Source organism: Arachis stenosperma, chromosome 3 (genome assembly GCF_014773155.1).
Source record: "Arachis stenosperma cultivar V10309 chromosome 3, arast.V10309.gnm1.PFL2, whole genome shotgun sequence".
Lineage (NCBI taxonomy): Eukaryota > Viridiplantae > Streptophyta > Magnoliopsida > Fabales > Fabaceae > Arachis > Arachis stenosperma.
In genome coordinates, this window is record NC_080379.1 from 745,008 (window position 1) to 764,133 (window position 19,126).

The 19,126-nt window shown below is 30.2% G+C and overlaps 3 protein-coding genes across 3 annotated transcripts; 1 reads left to right on the forward strand and 2 right to left on the reverse strand.

Moving 5' to 3' along the window:
- Positions 1-600: 600 nt before the first annotated feature.
- On the reverse strand, positions 601-2,361 carry LOC130968994 (uncharacterized). The gene has a single exon (XM_057894533.1). The coding sequence runs from the start codon at positions 2,359-2,361 to the stop codon at positions 601-603; it is 1,761 nt and encodes a 586-aa protein (XP_057750516.1).
- Positions 2,362-9,883: 7,522 nt separating this feature from the next.
- On the forward strand, positions 9,884-11,984 carry LOC130969019 (probable glucuronoxylan glucuronosyltransferase IRX7). The gene is made up of 3 exons (XM_057894571.1): positions 9,884-10,585; positions 10,661-10,911; positions 11,266-11,984. The coding sequence occupies exons 1-3, from the start codon at positions 10,031-10,033 to the stop codon at positions 11,744-11,746; spliced, it is 1,287 nt and encodes a 428-aa protein (XP_057750554.1). The 5' UTR covers positions 9,884-10,030; the 3' UTR covers positions 11,747-11,984.
- A 3,187-nt stretch (positions 11,985-15,171) lies between these two features.
- On the reverse strand, positions 15,172-17,311 carry LOC130970412 (xyloglucan endotransglucosylase/hydrolase protein 31-like). The gene is made up of 4 exons (XM_057896494.1): positions 16,971-17,311; positions 16,698-16,798; positions 16,386-16,603; positions 15,172-15,959 (listed from the first exon to the last, which is right to left on the reverse strand). The coding sequence occupies exons 1-4, from the start codon at positions 17,200-17,202 to the stop codon at positions 15,596-15,598; spliced, it is 915 nt and encodes a 304-aa protein (XP_057752477.1). The 5' UTR covers positions 17,203-17,311; the 3' UTR covers positions 15,172-15,595.
- Positions 17,312-19,126: the final 1,815 nt, after the last annotated feature.

Below are 19,126 nucleotides of genomic sequence, written 5' to 3' on the forward strand. Positions count from 1 at the left end.
AGAGACACGTTTAGGGCTTCAGGTGAGGGTCATCAAATTAGGGCCTTTGAGGGTTGACGACGCCGTTTTCAAATTTTTTTTAATTTTAAATTTTTGGCGGGTCTGATGCTTTGACAGTTCAAAATTCAAATAGTGATTAGGTTCGAATTAATTTAGTCATTCCGATAATAAACGATAGATTATAGATATGTATGTTTTTCTGTCGATGAATAGTGCGAATTACATAAATAACGTTATATAAGAAAAATTAATTATTTTTTATATTAATTATATAAATAATTATAAAAAATGAATATAATTAGACGAATATATAAAATATTTTACAGTGTTAACTCTATAAAACATAATAAACTATTTTTTATAGTTCTAATACTTATTATCAAAAGAAAGGGGGTTATTTACATAAATTTTTTCCATCTCTTGTCTTTGTTCATGGAATTGTATTTGTATGAACATAAGATAAGAATCTTGATATCTTGATATGCACAACAAAACCAAGTCGTAGCATATTTATAAAAAACTACTCCTAGCTAGGTTCTAAATACATACATACATACATACAAAAACTACCTAAGCTACCATGAGAATACAAATTATATTCTACAACCATACAATATGTTGTTGTTTATGATTCTCTCTAAACTTCTTGTATATATCACCCTTATAGAATTCACTTGTTCTCTTCACCAAAACAAGAGAAGCAAAGGCACCTAAGAGTATAATAGTGGCAAAAATGACAAAAGTAAAATTATAACAATCTATTCCAAAGCATACTAATTCTCCCAACTCCTCATTCAAACTAAAACTATGATCAATTTTCTTAAGTTGGTTCTTAGCCTCTGCATCATATAAGGTCCCACCAACCAACACATTCATCAAATAAGAACCTATAGGGCTCCCTAGGTGCCAATAATTCAGCAATGCACCATAGTGTTTTAGGCCAAAAATCTCAGAAATTGTGGAAGAAATCAATGGAATTTGAGCACCAAAGCAGAATCCAATTATGCAGCTTGCTATGTATAGTCCACTGTCATTGCTAAGCACAACTGCAACATGACCAATCACTGAGATGAATAGAGAAATTGTTACCAACCATGGCCTAGGTAACTTGTATAGTCCTAACAATGCCTCAGATGCAAAACCAGAAAAAACTCTCCCAAAGAAGTTCCAAACACTTACTAGAGATACAAAATACTGAGTTTTAACCTTTGAGTACCCTAAAGATTCACCAATCTGTCCAAGGTTGTCAATTGCTGCCAAATTAGCACCAAGCCCACATATTGAAACAAAGAATATCAGAAACATGTCAACACTTAAAATTGCTTGTAATATTGTGTGATCTTCTCCTCTTTCAGGCTTATTCAATATGCTTTTAAAACAAGAATACATTGTTGTTGATGTTGATGTTGATGTTGTTGGCTCTGCCTTATTGTTATTATTATCATTCTCTTGATTCTCAATGATGACATTGAGATTCTCACTCTCAGCCTCAGAGAGTTTCCATAAGAACAGATCCTCTCTTATGGCAACAAAGAGAGGCAGGACAAGCAAGAACAGAAACATTAGAAATGCAATCAAATGATATGCAAACTTTGAAAGATGACATTCAAACAAGTGAGTAATGGTGATACCCAAGATGAAAGTTGCAAGAGCAGTGGCTATGTAAAAGAAATGAAAAAAGGGTCTAGTGTCATTGAATTGTGTTGAAGGCTCAAAGCCTCTAATTGTGAATGCAAAGAGAATTGACACAATAGCTGGAAAAACAGCAAGAACAAGAACAATAGACCTTGTATCTTGATAATAATAATGAACTGAACAAGAAGCAATAATAGTCTTATGGAATTGTGAGATTATAGCTGCACTCAAACCAACAAAACTCTGCAAGAATCCAACAACAATTCCTCTGTTGAGAGGGAATGTGTTGACACATGAGATCATCACTGATGTTGCTGCAAAATTCTGAGAATGTGTTCCAATCACAAAGTAGAGACACATTTGCCAAACCTCAGGCTTTGGAATCTTCTGTGTTATTGAGAGCCAAACCATGAAGTAACCAACAAAGTTTGTGACAGCTCCAATGAGAAGAATCATCCATGTTGGTGTAATTTCAGCAATTAGCCCTGAGATTATGCCACTGTTTGCACCTAGGTTCTTGAAGAAACCTATTGTGTTGAGGGTAGTTTGGTCATATCCTAATATTGCCTTAAGATCCTTTGAATACATACCAAACATGTAAGAGGCACCAGCACATGATAATATCAATGATGAACCAAACACCATGAACCATTTACCCTTGTGAAATTGCTTTGCGAAATTACCATGATACCCTTGGTGATTATTATTATCCTTTGCCACCATCATCTTTGTGAACTATGATCAGAAAATTAATCAGTGTTATATATTGAAACAAAATTTGAGTAACCAAGTTGTTTTCACGTTGTTGGAAGAGTGTTATATTAACAAAAATGATCAATGAATTAACCATGTATGCATGCATTGTATGTTGTAATAGTAGTTAGTTGCTAGTAATGAATTATGAAGCGATTATAGGTAATTAATCAGTTTATAATTATTGCTTGTTAATTATTTTTGAAGTAATAATTAAGAGGAGTATGTTCGATATTGTTTTTAGATTTGATGTATTTAGTTTATTATTATAAATAGAAAATGATGGTTAAAAAATGACTTGTAATAAGTTGTAACTCGCTAGGTTGGTTAGTATGAATTCTAGGATATATATGAGACATATAACAAACAAATATACCAAAAACACAAAACGGATTTGTTTTATTGTGTAAAATTAATTATTGAATATTATGTATATAATTAAAAATAATTAAAGTAAGCCAAATATATTTTTACTCTCATTTTTTAATTATACTTTAAATTATAAATGTAAAATTTATATGCACAAATATAGATAGTATGGATTACTTTTAATTATGGGTTTATCTATTATATTATGTACTTTTAGGACATATGTTAAGATTATAAAACAAAGTACTAGATGATAATATGGATTACTTTTAATTATGGATTTATCTATCATGTATTTTTAGAACATATGTTAAGATTATAAAATAAAAAAATATTAAAAATATAAAAAATTTAAGTTTTTTATTTTGCATTTATTAAATAATAATATTTAAAATTTTCTACTAGTGGTAATCTTATCATGCACTCTTAGAACACATATTAGTTAAATTCTTTAATTATTTTTATGAATTTTTTATTTATTAAAATCATGAAATTAAAATTTTACAAAAACCAAAGCCATAAACTAGTAATCTTATTATCTAACATTTGAAAATTAGAAAGAATATAATTTATATTCCAATTTCTCGGCTTTAAAAAGAATATACATTTTTCCACAAGCAATACAAAGACAAGTTTTTTACTTTTTTTTCATTGAACTTTAATTTCTATTTTTCAATAAATAATAAGGATTATTATATTCTATCTTTAAGGATAGGGAATGCAACCACTTATTAATTCTATTTTTCTATCCCTGTGTATAACAACTCATTCCTATAATAACACAGCTCACTCCTCAGTGAAGTAGGGTCAGTCCATATATTATGCTCACTTGATTTTGATTTCAGGAATATTGAATTGGTAAATGCATAAATTACATAAAAATTATTTGTAAAATTTGTATGTGTAGAATTGTCTATTATAAAACACATCATAATCATCATTTAAAAAAATGGTAATTAATTATTTCATATGAATTTTGTATATATAGAATAGTATATTTCATATGAAAAAATGAGATTGAATGTTTTTTTTTTTTAAAAAAAGGAGATTGGAAGTTTACTCTAATTTGTATTTTAATCAAACGTGTATGTTAGCACTTAGCACATATATATTTAAATTAATTTGCAGGTGGTTGTTTTTTTTTTTTTCCCCCTTTAATTTAATGCGTGGAAATGGTAAACTTACATACGGTTTTAATTTATTAGAGGGGCTAACCATATATGCCAATATTTCACACGTCTTAATGAATAATTAAATAATGCACCTACCATTTCTTGACCAATATATACCAATAGTCAACTTAATTAATATATAAGCCATGCCTGCCATCCAAAATGAATAAATTTGTAAAATAGACGCATGCATGTATGGTGAGGTAAATATTGATTTTTTTTTTTTTTGTATTGAAAGGGTAAACGAGTTTTATATAAATTAAATAATGAATCATGTATTATTACATTATTAAAAATAAATAATTTTAAATTTGATATTTATATGTAAAATGTATAAACTTAATTTAATGACTATATAAAACTTTATTTTGCTGGCTCATATTTATTTGTGTGAATTTTAGATTGACTCAAAGACCCAAAACCAAATAAAATAAATTAAGGGAAAACGAGCTACGTATTGGAGAAGATTATAATAAAACATTTATAAATTCTGTTGCATATATAGTTGCATTGATGCCTTATATTATTGGTTGAACACGAAAAGAGATGTTTCAAAATTTTCAGCAAACTAAAATAGTAAAATTAAAGGGAATCCTAATAAGCAATGCTACGTGGATGATATAAAATACACAAATTAAAGAAACAAAATGTTTGAAATAATAAAAATCAGTTTAAATTAGTTTAAAATTGTTTTATTTTATTTTCATTAATTATCGTTATAATAAATCAGTAATATTAAATGTAATATATATATATATATATATATATTAAATTTAAATAAAATAATTTTAAATTATTGTCTCCGATAAAAGACTATTATTAGTGAATGCATATGTTTGTTGTCATGATGCTAAAATCTAATAAACTGAAAAGAAAGCATTTTTTATTTACACAAAAAAAAAAAGGTTCCTTCTAACATGAATTTGGAAGGGGAAAGTGTTTGAGGCTATATAATGTGATTGGTGGCCACCCCATACTTCGCAAAAGAGAATACAAACAATCAATAATGCAATCATGGTTAGTTTATGAGATTTGGCCACTTATATTATTAGTGAATTTTAGAATTTCAATTTAGAATTAACGATTTAGAAAATTTAAGATAAATAAAATAATAATTTTACTCCTTATATATATTTTATCAACAATCATTAGTTGAATTAATTATGCTTATTCTAATTAATTAATTATTCCACACCGATTGATCTTTCTTGATGAAGTGCTTAAGATATGCATAGCTTACGTATATATGTTTAGATATTATTGATACAATGATACTCATTGATTTTAATTTTCATCTTTTTAAGAGAAGAATTGTCTTGTTTTTTGTGTGATTATATTATGCAGCTTATTCAAAAATTTTCAGATTCTGCCGCAACAGATTTTTTATTTTTTTTGCATTAACTTTTAAAATAATTTGGTTTTGTTCAAGAGTTTACAATTTTTATGGTTGGGGAATATTTTTCTTTAATTCATCATTCATGTGTTTTTGCCTTTCAAGTTTTTCTAGCTGGCTGACTTTGTGGTATAATAAAATTTGTGGCTATGTGGCTTACTTTTATTAAGTTTTATTAAGTTATAAATTATTGAATTTTATTAAGTTTAATAATTTTATTTAATATTTAATTAAACCGGTCGAACCTCAATTAAATTCCGGTCGAACTAATAAACTATTAAACCAATAACCTCATCGGTTTATTGATCGATCCGATTCTCGCAACCTTGGATTATACTCTTCGCTAAAGAACCAATCAATATATAAAAAACAGTTCTACATTAGAAGACGAATGCCCTGAAAAAGAATCTTAACTTTTTACTCTTTGATATATATACATATATATATATATATATATAATATATATATATATATATATATATATATATTTACTCTTTATATTAGTCATTCTTGTTTTTTTTTTTTTCTTCTTTAATTTTCTTTTTGTAGTGAAAATTGACAAGTGTTTAGTAGGCTGAATCAGCCCATGAAACCTTGTGTGGCTCGAAACATATCTAACCAAAGTTTTCTGTCTTTAACCTTTTTATGTGTATTATTATCTTGGTCATTTTTTGTTTCCTTAATCAGCAAGGAAAAAGAAGAAAGAATTGGAAATATCAATTATATACACACACTTTTATAATATTTTTTGTATATATATTTACAAGTATATATACTTTTTAACTATAAAAACAGTGATACCAAATAATACTCTTCTATAATAGTAATTGGCACAATATATTTGGTGACTATAGAAATTAAGGAAATATAATGATGGCAACGTAGGCTAGACGCATTAATATTTTTGCGTAATCTCACCATGGATGGTGGCTGCTCAAATAAGCAATAATGTATTATTATCTGACCAAAAATCCTACCAAAAAAAAAAAATTTTCCACCAATGCCATCACATTTAGCAAATAATGTCTTTATCAAAATTTCATTTTAGGTGATGCATACTAATCCTATTGCCTTTGACTTAAAGTCACAAACAAATTGCTGCCTCATTCTTTACTAATAATATACCTATACTGCTATACAAACAATGAGTAATATACTATACTGGTTTGAGTATTATTATTATTATTATTATTATTATTATTATTTTATTATTATTATTATTATTATTATTATTATTATTATTATTATTTTGAAATATATATTATAATTGTTTAAGTTCATTTACTAAATATTTTACCATATTTATATCTTCAACAAAATGTAACACTCAAAAACTTAAGAGTATATTTAGTTTGTGTTTTTATTTTTTATTTTATTTTTTAAATTTCGTAAAAGAATAAGAAATAAAAGATAAAAAATAGAAAATAAAATTCATAAAATACTAAAAATAAAACGGTGAGAACCCAACTGCAGTCGACTTCAGGTGAAGTTGATAGCTGTGAGCCATAAGATGAAAATTTAGTCAAATCAGTCAAACCATCTAACGGCTCTCACCTATCAGCTTCATGTGAAGTCGACTGCTCCTAAGTTTCCACCAAATAAAGCATAAACCAAACGTATCTTTAAACTTTTTGTTTTGACAAATAGTCTCTGAAAAACTGATAATTATTTTTCTTATTTTTCGTACCATACTTTAAAAACCTTTATATAGTAATATTTTACCATAATTACTCTTACCTAATTAATCTCCAGAGAGTGATAAAAATGATTAGTTTACTCTAAAATAAACCAATTAGTTTGGCCGGTGAAATAAAATTGTTAGCATACGTCAACTTCATAAAGTGATGAATGCTTTTGATAATTTAAATCTTAAAAGCCTTTTGATCCCATCCAAAACCATTTAATTTGAACTCTTCTTCCAATTCATATCTCTCATTTTTTTTCTCCTCCCAAAATTTACGTGTTACTAGCTAGAACATAAAATCGTTGCTTGCTTGTCGTGTACGTACGTGACTTTTGATTATATAGAAAAATTCTGCACCATACTCTCCCTTTAGCTTATCCCATACTCTTATTACAATATTAATATATTATCTATGAATTATTATATGATAACGAACCATCCATATTATTGTGGCCGCTACATATTGGCTGGGAAATGGAATATGACACTTTATTGGTAACTATAATTAAAAATAATATTATGCACTTTATCCATTCAAAAAGTATTATTTTTCTATCAAATTGAATGCATGTATCTGTAAATTCAGGAGTTAACAAATTTTCAAACGTTTTTTTTTTTGTAATTCTCTGAACATTTAAATTATTTATATATATATGAGGGGAATTTTTATTAAAAAAAATCTCTAATGGCTAATGGTAAATGGGACATATTAAAAACATGTCGGACATTTTTTTAAGCAATATATATATATACTAATATAATTGAAAAGAAAAAGGGGACATTTAAATTTAGGAAAAAAATCTTAAATAATCTCTAGCAATTATTTCGAAAGACAACGAAATCTTTAACAAACAAAATAAATTTAACTCTTGAGTTTTATTTTTGTGGGACTAATTAGTCTTTATGCAAAAAAAAAAGGCTCATTTTTTTGGACATGCAAATTCTGTGTGTTGTGCATAGGTATAGAGGTAGGAGGTGCTAAACATGAATGTGAGATAATTTTTTCTGAACTATAAAGTGAAGAAATTGGACTGTCCAATTTCTTTGTTAAAAAAATTATGTAAACAAATCGGATAGTCCGATTTGTGTAGGAGAAAAAATCGGAGGATCCGATTTTAATATTAAAATTTTTTTAATTATTTAAAATATAAATCGGACAGTTCGATTTGTGTAATGCAATGTTTTTTAATTTTCTAAATACAAATCGAAGGGTCCGATTTGTCCTTAATACTACAATTGCGTAAAGTACCCATACACTTTATAACAATGTCCTACACCATTCCTCCTTTCATATCTAAATTAAAAAGTACAAAAAAAGACAATGTTATTTTTTTTAGCACAAAGACTAATCAATAAAAAAAAAAAAGATTAGAAGCCGAGTTACATAGTTTTTTTTGAATTTCTTAGTCTTTTCGAAATAATTGTCAAGATCAAGTAGGATATTCACTATTTAATTTATTATATAACCGCAATAACATTATTTGAAATGACTCATGAAAATTTATTTATTTATTTATTTTTGTTGACTACTGATATTATTGCCTTGAAATACTTGAGACAAATTGTCACAATCTTCAAGTTTCCATCTATTGATAAAGATCGAAGTGATAGGATTTGTAATATTCACGCAACTGGGCAATTATTTATGTTAAGCTACGAATGAAATATGACCAAAATATACATGGAAAAAGCATACAAAAAATAAAGGTTCAATAATTATAGCTTTCTTTAAAAATAAATAAGAGTAGTTTCCCTAAATGTACATAGGAGAAATCCCTTTTCAAATTATGAACTTGACTTAAATCTTAATCTAATTGTAAGATATCTTTGGAATTTGGATACATAAGATCGAATCTTCAGTTTCAATTCAAGGAGGTAGGATTACTGAACTCAAAATTTAAAACTAGTTTTATTTAAGAGTGTTTGGTTAATTAATTAATGAATTATTATATATACATGTTAAAATTTAATTTTTTTAATATTTATTTAACTGAATCAGTAAACTAAAATTATTTAACTAGCCTAAATTGATTACAATGAAATAAGACTAATTGATATATTTAACTAAAACGATGCAATTAAAATATGATTAGATAAAGGTTTCAAAATGCATGAATTGAAATTAGGTTGGGTTTAGTTAGCTAGGTACTATCTTAATTAATTAGCCATGGCAAACAAACCATATTAAGAGAAAGTTATCCTCAAGATTTGATTGGAACGAAAGGTAAACGCAATGCACAAATGAAAATTGGTATAAGCCTGATATTATAGGTGACAGAAAATAGTAAAATAAGCAGAGAGTGGAACTGAAAAGCTGCAATGCATGGAAACCGAGACTGTCGCCGAGCATCACAGTAGTGTTCTTGTCTCTTGCATCATTCACTACCACTTATCCATGTGACTTTCTCAAACATCAACCCATGATCCCTTTATTGCATTCAATCTCAATTAATCTCCCTCACCTCATTTTGACTACCAATCAATATTTTATATGGCGAATTTTATGCTGTCTATGAGTTTTTGTCTAAATGTTGTCTAATTTATTTTTTGTAGTAAGTTTTGATTTTTTAAAAATTATTTATTTTTATATCTTTTAAATAAAATAATAACTTTTAACCCTTTTTAGTAAATAGGCACTACATTATAGACACCATAGTATTCACCTATTTTATAAAGTTAGTTTGATGGGAGTACGGTATAAAATGAATAAACTCATTATTAAAAAATGTTAAATATTTTTCTAAAAACTTATTTGAAGCTTTTTCTTCTTGTTATTATTGTGATACAAAATGAGAGGTGGCGATTAATTAATTAATTAATTAATTTGATTATTAGTTGATAAAATAAGCAAGTGGTTATGTGGTGTGTTGGTGAGAGCGAGTGTTTCTTGATTTCCACTTCTTCATAAAACCAGAATCCGAAAGCACCCTTTCAACTACTTATTACCCTCTCTGCATCTTCAACTCTTTTTGGATTTAAACTTAAATGACATGACATGGCAGAGAATAACACAAGAAGAAGAAGATGAAGCTCCAAAGTTACAACCACAACAACCACGGTGCCAACAAAACCACTTCCTTCTACAAATGGCTCCTCTGCCTCTCTCTTTCTCTCTACTTCTCCACCTCCTACCTCATCACCACTTCACCACCACCACCATCACCATCACAACCACCACACAACTCAAAACCCTCCCCCCAGAGAACTCTCTTTGAAACTCCATGGTCGAATCTGAGGATGTTTGTTTATGATCTTCCTTCAAACTTCAACACAGATTGGTTGACGAACCAGAGGTGCAGCACGCACTTGTTTGCATCCGAGGTTGCAATCCACCGTGCCTTGTTGACCAGCCACGTCAGAACCTTTGACCCTTACGACGCTGACTTCTTCTTCGTCCCCGTCTACGTTTCCTGCAACTTCAGCACCGTTAATGGTTTCCCCGCCATAGGCCACGCCCGCTCCCTTATCTCCTCCGCCGTCAAACTCATCTCCGATCGCTTCCCTTTCTGGAACCGCAGCCATGGGCGTGACCATGTCTTCGTCGCTTCCCACGATTTCGGCTCCTGCTTCCACACCCTCGTGAGTTAGTTGCTCTTATTACCTTTCGTAACAGAATTCTAACTAACTAACTAACTAGCAAGGTTGGTTTTGAAGGAGGACGTGGCGATTGCGGATGGCGTGCCGGAGATAATGAGGAACTCGATCGTGTTGCAGACGTTTGGCGTGACATATAAGCACCCGTGTCAGGAGGTTGAGAACGTCGTCATACCGCCGTACGTGTCGCCGGAGAGTTTACGGACCACCGTCGACAAGCTCCCGGCGAATTGGCAGCGAGATATTTGGGTCTTCTTCCGCGGCAAAATGGAGGTCCATCCTAAGAATGTTAGCGGAAGATATTACAGCAAGTAATCACATTTAATTAACGTTTAATTAGCATTTAATTAATCCCACCAATCAAAGACTTAATCTGAGTTGAAAAAATGTAATAAATCATGGTTTTATTAGGAATGTAATTTATGTAAATACTAAATTGACTTTTAACTCATTTTATTTGTATGACGAGGTAAAATTGATATTTGAGAGCTGTTAAATAAAAATTTAGTTAAATTAATTAAATTATTTAATAATAATCAATTTCACTTAAAATCGACTTCTACCGAATTTTCAGCTTTGTAGAATTTTCAGCTTTAACTTTTAACATGATTAATTTATTATTCTTATTATTATTTGCTGATGAACTCAATCTTTTGATCATGAAGGAAAGTGCGAACGATGATATGGCGAAAGTTCAGCGGTGACCGGAGGTTTTACCTTCAGAGGCATAGATTTGCCGGTTACCAGTCAGAAATCGCGCGTTCGGTTTTCTGTTTATGTCCGTTGGGGTGGGCCCCATGGAGTCCAAGACTGGTTGAGTCCGTTGCCTTGGGCTGCGTGCCGGTCATCATAGCCGACGGCATCCGATTACCGTTCTCATCCACCGTGAGGTGGCCGGAGATATCGCTGAAGGTGGCGGAGCGCGACGTAGGGAAACTGGCGGAGATACTTGAGCACGTGGCGGCGACGAACCTCAGCGATATTCAGAGGAACCTTGGGGACCCGATGACTAAGAAGGCACTTTTATTCAACGAGAGGGTCCATGAAGGCGATGCCACGTGGCAGGTTTTGCGTTCATTGAGTGAGAAGCTTGATAGGTCCCTAAGAAGCTCCAGAGTTTCCCGCCAATTAGATTTTGCCACGTAGTGGGTCAAGATTTTGGGTGCCAAAGTTTTCTTTCCACACACGCACATGCGGCACACCGTGGATTTTTCCAACGCGGCATACACACTCTTCTTTATTCAAAACTGAAAACAACAATAATAATAATAATAAATAATTAACCATGTATTTTAGGCATAGTTCTGTTTTGTATAATCATTTTTTGATGTAAATAGGAAGAGGATATATACAATACAATTAATTAATTTGAGTTTTGTGATTATTTATTGATGTGTTATTAGATAGAGAGTGAAATGATTAGGGTGGGGTGTGTGTCAGAAGTATGGAGATAGAAGCAGATGGTTTTTGAGATTGTGGGGGGGAAATTATTTTTGTTTCATTGTCTTGGCGTGCTACTATATTCTCTGCTAAATCCAGCTAACAAATAACTTTTAGCTTGTCTTTTTCTCGAGAATGGTGATTAATTTGCTTGCTTATAATGGATAAGACGTACTTAATTATTTCTTTATCGTACTTTATGCATGTTCTATTTGGTAATAATATATTAATATCTACTAATTGGATGGTAAAAAATTAAAGGAAAAAAAAGTTGGTCACGAGTGGGGTAGTGTGGACAGCAACTGTTGCAGTTGCACAACTTCCAATGTCGAAAGAGAGTCTTACGAAATACGAATCCTTCTGTGTTAGGAGAAAGTACACAAGAGTCAAGGCTAATTTGTTTCTTTTCGTGTAAACTTAATTAATTAATTATTTTTACTTGCTAACATTGTGTCTAGACTTTTGTCTTTTTATGAGCTAGAGTTATTTCTAATGATATTCAATTTTTGTTTTCATATCTCCACCATCATTTGATTTTCAAACCCCAATCACATTGCAAAGAGATGGTCTTCATCATCGTTTTTGGGGGACATTTTGAAAAGTTTAAGGTAATAAAAGAGTGAAACAATGTGAAGTTTTGTTTTGGTCTTTGGATCAAATTTCAGAGAGTATTTGGACTCAATTGTTGGTGACTAGAGAACATGAACTTTAGTGGTTTAAGCCCTTTTAAAGGGAAGCTTGCTTAAAAAGTGTAGTCTTTTAAATCTGGGCCTCCTAGTTCAAAAAACAATTGGGCCTCAATACATGTACGCCCAATATTACAACAATTCACTTGATTTGTCGAGACGAGGAATAATGTGGACAAAAAAACTTCTATTCTTAATAAGTTTATCCACATTATTTTAAAGACATATTTCTCCTCCTATTAGTGTCATGTCAGCAACATCGATTACTTGGCAAAACTTTATAATCAACCACTCAATTTTTGTCAAATCAACTATTATTTTCAAATCAGCAAAAAATATACAAGTAACAAAAATATATGCAAATTAGGCTGTAAAATTACTAATGACAATAATTAGAAATTAATAGTGTCTAACTAAATTTGTAATAATCTATATCTCTATATTTATTATATTTTACCGTTATAAACAACACAATAAATTTATAATCCCAATAATTAATTTATTAATTTCTATAAATAACCCGTTCAATGTAATAAACATCCATATTACAAATATCATAATAATCTATTAATTATAATAAATTTTACGTTACAGATATTCAAATTTCATACTATTTGAACTACTTATATAAGTCTCTTATGATCTTATCACTATTTCTTTAAATAATATTAAATTTAGCACAAAAAATTTATTTCGCACTACATAACATCTCAAACTTACTCCATGGAGTATCATTCTTTGGACAATATCACCAAACAAACAGATAATTGGTTTATCAAAGTTCGCGTGGTTCGTCTATGAAAAACATTAGCACCCACAAATAAAAAATTTTAAAATTCTATACTATCAAAAATTTAAAAATAGAAGATGCAATGTATAGACTAATTAAAGGTACAATAAAAACAAATTTTTTACTCACAATTGTTGTGAACGAAATTAAAGATTCAATTTTAAATATTTTCCAACATTATTTTGAATTTGCATTATTTGTGACATTGTCTAATAGAGTAGGTTAAAGTCAAAGAAAAATATTAAAAGGTAATTTCACTTCATATTATTTCAATTATTCTTATTAAAAATAACTTATTCAACAAAAAAATGCTACACATTTTTGTTCTTTTTTTATTGTAGATGCTATTGAAAAACTGCATGCACATATAAGAGATTAAAGAAAAAGAAAATCATACAAATTCAAGACATATTTTCGAAAGAAGAACATACATGTAAAGTTGGAACAAACAACACAATAAAAAGTATATACAACTCAACAATTTATAAAGAACATGCCTTCTCAAGTATCACTGATAGAAAGAAGAAAGCAACAACTCTAACAATAACCAATAAAGAAAAAGGAGGACCAGCGCCACATAAAAAGACTAAGTCCATCAACCAAAACAAATGCAAAAATCAAACCACCAAATAAAAAGTCATTTTGTACAACTCCAACATCCAAATTTTTTGTACGACAAATTATTTTAAACAAAACACCTTTTAAATTTAACTTTAATTTACACATATTTAATTTAATTTTACAAAATATAACTATTTTTAATATTTATTACATACTATCATTAATTTACCGTTCGCGCATCGCGCAGACCTCATTCTAGTTTTAATGTAAAAAAAGGTTTACCTTTGGCTTTCACCCCCACTTTTAAGTTTTAAGTTTCATTGGTTGTTCCCTGAGTGACATTTGTTTATTGAACGAGTAATAGTGCATTGTGGTATGCTTAATGCTAATTAATAACAATGGAAATTTGATCAATTTTAAATAAAGTTCATCTCCTCAAAGGGTCATATTGCCCTCTTCATCCCCTTAATAAAAGTCCCAACTTTACAAACTTTGATGCATTTATGAATAAAAATGGACGGCTGATGATAAATTAATTATGAATTTTGTCGGTATATATATATATATATATATATATATATATATATATATCAAATAGTTTGTGTGTCTTTGTCCGAACTATCTTATCCACTTCTTCTCGTGCATTCTTACAATAGTAGTTTGCTCAAAGGCACTAATAAACTTTACATGAATTTAACTTTTTCTAAAAAAAAATCTTCATCAACTCAACCTTACATTAGTGTCAAGGTGTTCATAAATTGAATTAAGGGATGGCCCATCTTTATTATCCCTTTCTTGTTGCTGCTATACACATCAATGAAGAATCTTGTGCATAGGACAATGTACAATAGCTTATAGTACTATATAGTTTGTGCATTTTGCCATTCCCTTATGAACAATCACTTTTAATGTGAGAAAAATGGTGGTCCATTGTGAGCATTATAGCAACAAATATCCATCCAATATTTGTTATTTCATTGCTTTAAGGGAACATCATCTTTTCTCTCTCTCTCTCTCTCTCTCTCTTCCCCACACACATACACGTATTGAAAATGCATCCAAATCAAACTTATTTTAACAATAAAAATACTATAGGTCCCCAATGAGAATAATACTACTTCATCACATAATAACAATACAAACATTCCAATCATTTGAGGGCTTGGACGTTCAACTAATCTTGCAATTATACTTGTCATTAGCAAGCTTGGACCATCTCAAACTAAAAACCACCCCCTTAATAAAAATTATTAAACTTGCATTATGTGCATTGATATAATAGCTAATTAACTCAAATCTTATTTATTACTGAATGAAAATATATATTTCATTCAATAATATATGATATATGAGTTGACAGATATTAACTCACACTTAATTATTTAATTCCATAATAGATAAAATGTGAATTAACATAATATCTGTTACTATGGAATTTTTACTTAACATTGTTTTCCTTCTTAAAGTACTAGTTTGTGAGTATAAGCACACAATTAAGCCAGTAATTTGAAGGTGACCCTAGCACTCTGGGGTAAGAGTATGATCTCTCTTAGGGTCATGGCAATAATAATAGACCAAGTAGTGGTTTTGGACCCATTGCATGGCTGAAATTTGCTGAAGACTAAGACTTCCATACCCTGATGGTGATGCAGATGGTGGCTTGCATGAGGAAGGGCTTTCATTAATGGTGCAACCTTGGAGCTTGAAGTTCTTGTACCTACCAATGAAGGGTTGGTATTTATAATTTGCTTTGTATTTTCCATCTTCTGTTGCCCATGAAGATGCATCCCATATTGATCCATACACATACATTGGTCTATTTGGGTATGTAGCATCACCTTTCCTAGGGTACCTCCTTATGGGAACATCATCCACAAAAAATCTGCATTTTTTTTTAATTTTTAATTTATTTTTAAGCATTATATACAAGACAAATTAGTAAGGTACTAAGGATGCATACAAGTACAAGATTGAAGATACTAGAAAAGAAATTAAATGAAAAAAAAAAAAAAAGATTTTTGTCATGTGAAATGTGTCATAAAAGCTTATTTTAGTAAATAGGGTTGTTAGGCAGGGGAATCATAGTATCATACCCCATTATTGTTTTGTAAAATAAAGTGATCTTTCAACAGAATTATTGCAGGGAAGTGTAAATTTTCCTTGCTAGATATGGTAGTTGAACCATAATCATAACCATGATCACATAAATATTATAATAATAAGATTTCTTTTTTAAAATAAAAAATTAAATTTAGAACTTTTGAGGGAACATAATTAAGAATGTTGAGATTGTTGGAGAAATGATTACATTGTCTCACTTGGTTTCCATAGAATAGCATAGATGTGAAAATCTTGTGTTGGATCAAACCAAAGATGAAACCTCATCTCTCTCCCTACAATGTTGCCATCACCAGTTCCTCTTATGTATACATTAGTCTGCAGAACATATGGCTTATCAGGGGTGGTACCTAGGAACTCAATGTCGATTTCGTCGTGATTTCCGGGGTGATCTTGGTTGTTTGAAAGCTGAAATTCTCAATTGAAAGAAAAACATCAAAAGGGTATAAAGAGTTGCATATGATAGAAAAGAAAGTTTCAATTTTTGTAGATTAGTCCTCACATAGAGAGTTGTAATGATCCCTGCAGTATAACCGGGTTGAAGTTTAATTGCAGCACTAAAGTATCCAGATTGATAAGAGTGAAGTGACTTGAATCCACTCCCTGTGTTTCAAAACAAAGAATTGGATAAGAATCAAGAATATCCTCTACTCTACTTGAGTAAAATTGCGGTCGCAATTGCTGTTGTCGTGTTCTGGTACCCTTCTAGAGGGAACTAGAACAGAACAACAATATTACGGCCACAATTGACAAAATGAGGTTGAATTTGACATACCCGAGTTAGAATCTAGCCATATTGATAATGTGCCTTGTTCTAGCCTCTGATGCTGAGGTCCCCATAGGCTTCTGAACCCTTGATCAAAGCTAATAGGACTAATTTTGGAACCAGGGTAGTAGCCAGGTGAAGGTGGACCCTGAGCACTAGCACATATCATGAATGAGAGTACAAGAAGGAAGAAGAAGAAGAAGAAAGAAAGGGGTGATGATGGCAGCATTGTAGTGAACATTAGTGTATATCTGCTACAATGCAGGGTGTGACAAAAGATTAGAGGCTTATACTCTATACTCTGTACTCTATACTCTTTAGTAGCTGGTGCTTATGGAAGAGTGTAGCTAACAAAGTTGGATATATAAAGAGATTTAGTGAGGCCCTACAGCACCAAAAAGGTAACAAGTTTGTTGATTGGGGAGTTACATATTGGGACACAAAATTGGGTGAAATTCTTGTATTTTGTCCATGGCAGGGAACTTCCATATCTAGTTGTTTCCTCTTTGTTTTAAACGTACATTCACTTGGGTAGGCATAATGTTTCTGCATATATAAGATAAGATTTGAACTTTTAATACATATTTAAACGATCGAGTGAATTGACTACTTATCCAATCTAAGTTGAGATGTTAGATAAATTAAATCTTAAATACAATCTCAGTAAATGTATTACGAATAAAATTGTTAGTTATGCTGATGAGTGATGAGATTGATTTGAATGCCTATGACTATGTCTATGTTACATGAGGGGTATGGAAATAATATCAGATATTGTATGGATTTTCACCTCAGAAAAAAATGACAAAAACATTATCATAGAAGAGTTTGGACAAGGTATATATTGAAGTGAAGAGCATGCAGTGTATTATCCTGTTTTATTTGCTTTGGGAAATGTGATGGAGAAAGGATAACATAGTAATGAATAATAACTGTCTTGGGGTGCTTTCTATCTGTTTCTCTCAATTTCAACTATCCAATCAAGGTTGTTATGGTGATATCAATGTAATTTAGGGTGTTGCATTGATGAAATTCATGTTAGGGTTGCAAGTGTGAGGAGTGTTGAAGTTAGTCTCACATCAAAGAAAGTAAGAAAGAGTGAGGAGTTTATAAGATGAGAGACCTATTAACTTATTATTTTAAGGTTTTGAGTTGGATGTTGAGAGTTCTCCACGATTGGCCCAACAAGTGGTATCAGAGCCAATGGTTAATCGATTTGGTGGTTTTAAGGAATATTCAAGATGAAGTATCGAAAGTCTTTTTGACAAAGATGGTCCGAGCGGCGGCGTGTCCCGCGGTGTTTTGCGGCGATGTGAGCTCATTAACTTACTACAAAAAAAATGTTTGTAACACAAAAATTCTAAAAAAAACTCAAAATTTTTCTAATAGTCAAGATCTATTCACGGTTGGCTCAACAATTCATTGTTGATTTTCTAGTTACAAAAATAGTTCGTCAACCTTATTTTTTAAATCTTTGAATACCATAGATTTCAAAGAAAGTATATTCATCTTAGTTGATGTTATTAGCCAAAAATAAAATAATTAAAATGTAAATGGTTATATGTGAGTGCATAATTGATAACGACCAGTGTAGTAAGTGCATTGAAAATTTTCCATATATATATAATGCTATTTTTCAATTACTTATCTATTATTTACACTGTCGGCAACATGCATTTCACTTAAATGGGAATATTAAAGTTGTTCTTAATTTGATCATGAATTAGGAAACACACTCTTCATTTGATGATGTAAAACTATTTATTTATGTGGTTTTTTAGTTTTCATTCTTTAGTTTTGGAAAACACACTTCACTTGAGGTTTTTCTTTCAAAAGAATTTTCCTTTTTTTAAAAAAAAAAGTAAAAAAAAAACAATTTAGCTATTTATCTACATGAAAAAAATTGGTATCCATGATTTGTGGGTGTGGTAACAAAATAATTATTCTCAGTGCTTCCTCTACATGAAAAAAAAAATTCTTATCATGTCTTAAAGTTCTAATTCAGTTTTGCCGGCAAGAACTTCTAGAAAAATAAATATATATATATATATATATATATATATATATATATATATATATATATATATATATGAGCTAGCCCCTTTTATGGACCTTGGTACAACTAGTAATAAATAAGGAATTTATTGAATTTATTGCATATAGAA

Bases quoted from the DNA above. Each gene is read 5' to 3' on its own strand.
- LOC130968994 (XM_057894533.1), bottom strand. From the start codon at position 2,361: ATGATGGTGGCAAAGGATAATAATAATCACCAAGGGTATCATGGTAAT.
- LOC130969019 (XM_057894571.1), top strand. From the start codon at position 10,031: ATGAAGCTCCAAAGTTACAACCACAACAACCACGGTGCCAACAAAACC. The intron at 10,586-10,660 runs GTGAGTTAGTTG...TTGGTTTTGAAG, and splicing joins GCTCCTGCTTCCACACCCTC to GAGGACGTGGCGATTGCGGA. The intron at 10,912-11,265 runs GTAATCACATTT...TTGATCATGAAG, and splicing joins AGCGGAAGATATTACAGCAA to GAAAGTGCGAACGATGATAT.
- LOC130970412 (XM_057896494.1), bottom strand. From the start codon at position 17,202: ATGTTCACTACAATGCTGCCATCATCACCCCTTTCTTTCTTCTTCTTC. The intron at 16,799-16,970 runs GTATGTCAAATT...TTTGAAACACAG, and splicing joins ATGGCTAGATTCTAACTCGG to GGAGTGGATTCAAGTCACTT. The intron at 15,960-16,385 runs GTAATCATTTCT...AAAAAAATGCAG, and splicing joins TGGAAACCAAGTGAGACAAT to ATTTTTTGTGGATGATGTTC.